The 6197-nt window shown below is 42.6% G+C and overlaps 1 protein-coding gene across 7 annotated transcripts in view; it reads left to right on the top strand.

Annotated features, from left to right (window-relative positions):
• The window catches only part of LOC102384088 (interferon regulatory factor 6), a 16234-nt gene extending 14347 nt beyond the window's left edge, over window positions 1-1887 (top strand). For all 7 annotated transcript variants that reach the window (XM_006038814.3, XM_006038819.3, XM_025195388.1 and 4 more), the window contains exons 7-8: window positions 748-866; window positions 1219-1887. In XM_006038814.3, coding sequence (XP_006038876.2) covers window positions 748-866; window positions 1219-1440 — 341 coding nt within the window. In that variant the 3' untranslated portion in view covers window positions 1441-1887. The remainder of the gene's footprint in view (window positions 1-747; window positions 867-1218) is intronic.
• The last annotated feature ends 4310 nt before the right edge of the window (window positions 1888-6197 follow it).

The raw sequence follows: 6197 nt of genomic DNA, 5'->3' as shown, positions 1-6197 counted from the left end.
CTTTCCCCTTGCTCTGGTGATGATCTGTGCATGTAAAACCCATTTCTAGGCACATCTGAAATAAATGGGCATCTTTCCATTGACCTCAGCAGGTTTTTGGTGCAGTTACAGGATGAGAAGGAAAAAGCAATGAGATTATCTGCCAAAAAAATAGGTTCCTTATTTATCTCATTGATTATATATTGGTGGCCAGAACAACTTTTGCATGATGCTCTCGTGGGTAGAAAAAAACAACTGCATTCAGTCGTCGGAGGTAGACTGTTTCTGGAATACATGGGGTGGAGGTACTGCCCTAGGGTGTAGTAAATACTCAATTAAGATCATAGTATCGTAGTAGCTAGGGTCAGGAGTGACCTGAACAGATCATCTAGCCTGACCCCCTGCCACAGGCAGGAATGAATGCTGGGTTCACAAGACCCCAGACAGGAGATCGTCCAACCTCCTCTTGAATTTGCCCAAGGTAGGGGCGAGGACCACTTCCCTGGGAAGCTGGTTCCAGATTTTGGCCACCCTAACTGTAAAATATTGCCTTCTGATCTCCAACCTAAACCTATTCTCCATCAGCTCATTACCATTGTTCCTTGTCACCCCAGGTGGTGCTGGGGAGAAAAAGGCTCTGCCTATTTGCTGTTGATCTCCCCTAATGAGTTTGTAGGCAGCGACCAGGTCCCCAAGATGATGGAGGACAACACTTTAACAACATTGGGAATATGATTCCCACATTTACCACATTACCTTTCTTCCTAGAGCTGATTGCCCATCAGAAAGGACAGATTGAAAAACAGCCACCCTATGAGATCTACTTCTGTTTTGGGGAAGAATGGCCTGATGGAAAGCCTAGAGAGAGAAAGCTGATTGTGGTGCAGGTAAGAGCAACTGCCTCGCACAAACATGCCAGGGCACATGTGGAACAAGCAGCCAAATCCAGGGTAGGCTTTTTTGTTTCAGCAGGTTTTTCTCCATTTCAGCACAAGTGATAGTGAGAAACCTGAACTGAAAATTGGCAGAGATATTTTTGGCGTTGAAACCCAAGTGCAATGGAATCAGCTTTCGCTGAAATGGGATAAACCACAGCTTAGCGTTTAGTGAACTTGTTCTGCAGATCGCTTCTCCAACACGGGAGATGCCCAGCGTACTTGAGTACTCTGCAAATGTACTGTGCTGCTGGGACTATAATCCTAATTAAGCTAAAATAACCAAGGTTTCTTTTTTAAACAGGTCATTCCAGTTGTAGCTCGGATGATTTACGAAATGTTTTCAGGCGACTTCACACGTTCCTTCGACAGCGGCAGCGTGCGGCTTCAGATCTCCACACCAGATATTAAAGACAACATCGTTGCCCATTTGAAACAGCTGTACCGCCTCCTGCAGACCCACCAAGATACCTGGTCAATGCCGGCACCAAATATGCAGATGACTCAACCGCTCCCAGCACAATGACACATTTGATTTTTGGCTTATATCTGGCTTTACTCTCTGGTTTCTTATCTGTACATATCAAAGGATAGACTTAATTCGTGCCTTGCCTGTATTAAAATGAAACCTGTGAAAAATCCTGTATGCAGATGGCCAGTTTTCAACACTAGATAGAATTAACTTCTTAGAAGTCTAAATTGAAAATCTTTAGACACAACATCTTTAGTTAATGTTTCTCTCTTCCTCATCTCTCAGTAGGTTGCTTATGCAGTCTGCTATGCATGTATCTCAGGTTTTCACTTTGTAATATTTAATTGAAACTCCCATACTGATGGACTGTGTATAAATACTAGATCAATGTAAAACAATTTTAATTCTCTTGAATGTCAATGTATTTTCGTATGCTTTTCATTAAACTGCTTTTGAGAAATAAAATAAGAAAGAACAATCACAAATAGTGATTTTTCTATAGTTGTTAGTGCATTACTGGTGCTTTCTTTGTTTACTATCATGCTTTATCATGCTTTACTATCATGCTTTACTATCATGCTATATATAGCACTATCATGCTTTAAAGACACTATTTCTTTAAACCCAACTGATTACTCAGCGTTGAACTAAAAATGAAAACTTGAAGCTGAATATTACAATTGCTATAGTGCAGTAATGCAGTTCTGTAAAGGTAAAATCTGGGCCATAGTCATGGCCTTTAAGTGTTGATATATAAGGTCTTTTAAGCCAGTGTTTCAAAGGAGTCAGTGCTATAAACTTCCCTTTATCTGAAGGGCAGAAACATGCAGTGTGCTCTAGGCAATTAGTAATAAAAAGTTATTTCACTACCTGCCTGCAGCTGTGCTCCACACCCAAATACTTCAGTTTTTTTCTAAAGGAAGCTGCTCTCTAACTATTACCTGTTCTCCCTTTACTTAGCTGTTTTAGGTGAGCGTTCAGCAATCCTGAAGCATTGCATTGTGCATCTGCTTGTCCATGGCTGCTTAAGAGTACGTGCTCTTTCATGTCTGAATGTCAGATTATGACGCAATTATAAATCTGTCTGGGGGAGTGGGAACCGTGTAGGATGTGCCAGAGCTGGAGTTCCCGTAAATCACGTGTTGGCAGGTCTGTTTTCTAATAGGTGTTATTTGGGCACATGATCACAGAGCACACAAACCAGAAATGCAGAAACTTTTTCTGACCAGGTTTTCAGTTAGGAAAGTTGAACTTTAAAGAAAATGTTGGGAAGAAAGGAATGATGGTCTTTGTGCTGCCAATAGGAATTCCCAACGTGCATATTGAATGTGTGTGTTTGCACGCCTCATGAGATGGTTATGCTGGGTTGTTTAACAAATGACAGTTTCCCTGAACCCTACACATTGCAGCCTATTTTAATTACCTCTTCTTTAAACATTTTAAATCTACTTCAAATTAAAAAAAAATGTGGGTCTCATCAGGGTAAAACGCTGCATGGGGGACAGTAGTGAGAAGGGTGTGTGAAGGATTATAAAACTTAACTTCGACTTGTTTCACAACAGTGCAGAGCTATCAGAAGAAAAAGTCTAGGTCAGGAGGGAGTAGTTCCTTGATGGAAACCAGCAATTTTGAACTGTTCAGAAAGACTAGGTAAATTTGCTTAGCTTTTGGGAAAGATACATCCATGCTGTTTTAATGCCATCTGATAATGCAGTGGCTATGGCTCTTAAGAGTTACTGACTGGATATATATCAATGTGATGGTTTTCTTTCTCTAGACATGTAGAGAAAAGACTGATCAGTTGAGGAAATCCCACATTAAAAATCCCACTCCTCTTTGAGCAGAGGAGTAGCTTTTTAAACAAGATGCCTCTGTTCTTTGATTTTTAAAATATTGTAGCTCAGTTAATTATGACCATGCTACAAAAGCATATAAACTGCTTTGCCCTTCTTTGGGATAGTAAAACTTAGATGCTTGTGGTTGAACCACTAGTCAAGGAAGCAAACATGTTCATGCTGTTCTAAAACAAGGATAACCTTTCACCAACTTTACTTGCAATATTTACTGCATGCTAACTGCAAAGCACTTCCTTTACCCAGAGCTGATGAGTACCCAACCCTTGCTGGGGGCAAAGTATAGGGAGCCAGTTTTCTCTGCCCCGTGGAGGGGCCTGGAGGCCAGGGGTGGTTTCCTGTCTGACCTCAGAGCACCCCTGGTTGGCTATTTGGGCAGTGCAGTCCTGGACCTGTGATGCATCAGGTGACTGGCTCCTGCATAATCACCTCTGGTGCATAAAAAAAATAAATCCCTTTTGCGAGAGAACCTAGTGCCCAAGAGCCTTGCTTGGGGATTTACCTGCTGCCACTTCAGTGCTTGCAAGGACTCTTAGAAGCTAATGCGGGCACCCCTCCTGCAGCCTGCCACACGGCTTGGGGCTGCACATAGAATCGGAAAAAATGAGGGTGGAAAACTACCTCAGGAGGTCACATCTAGTCCAACCCCCTGTTCGAAGCAGGACCAGCCCCAACTAAGATCATCCTAGCCAAGGCTTTGTCTAGCCACATCTAATAAGGCTGTGTGAAATTTGGCCGGGTGTTTGGTTTCGACGCCGTTTAGATTCATTTCGGGCCTGAAACAGCGAAATTGAAGTGAAACGAAAGGTTTTGAAATGGCCTCAAAACGAAATGAGGGCAGTCAAAACATTTTGAAAGTTTTGAGTTTCAAAGCTGGGCTTGCCTGTAGGGAACAGAAACTAAGGAGAGGGAGGGGGAAGAGCAGGGGAGGACTGCTTGTATATTGACTGTGTAGCTGGCCAGTGACTGTGATCCTTCCCTGAGGTCCCTTCCAACCCCAGTGCTCTGGGGGAGGGACAGAAAAACAACATAAAAAGCAGCATTGTTTGATCTGAGCTGTCTGTGTGCCTTGGGGTCAGTTACTGAGCTGTGTCTTCCAGCAGCTCCGCAGCATAAGAGGGAAGCTATCGCTTCCTACTTGCTAGCCTGTTACTAGCAAGTGGGATTCAATACCTTTTGCTTTCTGTGCCCTTTTATTATTATATTCATTCATTCCTTTCAATTTATTCCTCCCAAAAAATCCTCTTTTTGTTTTTGTTAATCTATTTTGATTCTTTTCCACTGGAGGAGGGGCCCCATTCCCAGCTACAGCAGGGAAATAAAAGTGAAAGCCAGGGTTTTAAACTGGGCGGAAACATGCCTTTCACTTCCCTGCTGATGAGGATCCTGGGGCCCTGAATTGATAGGGGCCCCTGTGCCCGTGCCCAGCTGGCTCATGCATTAATCCACCTAAGCTTCCCAGAGGTGAAAATCTCATTAAAGAACTGTCTTTGGAGTATAAACTTCCTTGGAAGATTGTGCACACCTGTGCTGGTTATTTTGATGGCCCTGAACTTCTCTGCATACAGGAGTTATCTGCAGCAGTGGACTCCTGTACAAAGTTTTAAGTATAACTCCAGCTTCAGCCTGTAAAGGTTTGGCCCTAGCTGTGAAATATTTTGTGAATTTAAAGAATCTGTGTTTCTTTGACAGGCCCCGGGGGCTGCATAGTTAAAATCTGATCTAAAAAATAGCCAGACTTCCAATGAGAAACAAAGCCAGGTGTTTAGTCTGCATCTTTATTGCTCTACAAGTTAATTCTTAACTCCGCATGGTTTGGGGTTTGTTTTTTTTTAGTGTATTTGGATGCTAAGCAACTAGGAACAAAAGTGGGAGATGATTTAATTTTCAGAGGGCTCTGTCATGGATGGGAATTGATAATATTAAAAAATATATATAACTGGATGTGTTAAACAAAAACTGGGCAACGGATATAACCATACAACCATATATAACAAACAGAACTAAAATTGACAGCAGCTAGGAATATATAACCTGTTGTGAACACGTGACATTTCCATATGCTCTATGCATGAAGGCTGCACATGAAGTTACCACTTAACCTCCTCATTATATTAGAAACATAACAGGCTTCTAGCATCTGGGTTACAAATTTTGCTGACCTTTTCATATCATCTCTGAGCATGCTGTTCCTCACACTGGGTTTGTAGCAGGTCTGGGAACAGAACAAGCCACTATTATTACCCAAAATCTAACACATCCATTTAATCTGAGGCATTGCCTCTTCCTTTTCTAAACTGCACTTTCTCCTATCTCAACGCCCCTCATAAGTGGCCTTTCAATGATAGCTAGGAATCTAGATGGAAACTAAAGTTTCTAACTAGCTATGAGCAGGTTCCCTAGACTAGCGGTTTGGTTTGGTTTGGTTTGGTTTGATTCACTTCACTTCACTTATATAATTCCCAGGAAAATCGTGCCCAAATTCCTCCATAGGATGGAACCCTGCTGAAAACAGTGGGGTTGCATGCCTGTATCCCAAGGCAGCTGGACTTGGGTCTCCTGATGCTGGTCATGCTGTTAGAAGAGTTAACTTTCAAATAACTGGTGTGAAGGTGCCACTCTGAATGGAAAAGTCTAATGTGCATCTAACAGACCCCGACAGGGCTGCCTTGTTGCACAGATGGGGTAGAGCAACAGCATCAACTGTACCAGGATGCAAGTGTTGCACAGGTGTCAGTGAGACCAGGGTCAGACCCAGTGCACTGGAAATGTTGACCTTCAGCCCCCACATCAGCGGTACTTACTATGCAGGCAACTGAGGGTTTTCTCCAATGTCAGCCTCTGGGTTTATTCATTTTTCAGCTTATCAGGACTTAACAAAGGATTAATCAATAATAGTTGGCCACAGATGATGAAAAATCTCTCAGTATTCCTGCGCGAGTGTGGCTGGGGTTCTTT

Source organism: Alligator sinensis, unplaced genomic scaffold, assembly GCF_000455745.1.
Source record: "Alligator sinensis unplaced genomic scaffold, ASM45574v1 scaffold1326_1, whole genome shotgun sequence".
NCBI lineage: Eukaryota > Metazoa > Chordata > Crocodylia > Alligatoridae > Alligator > Alligator sinensis.
The sequence above is the reverse complement of the archived record's forward strand: the minus strand, read 5'-3'. Positions and strand labels throughout refer to the sequence as shown.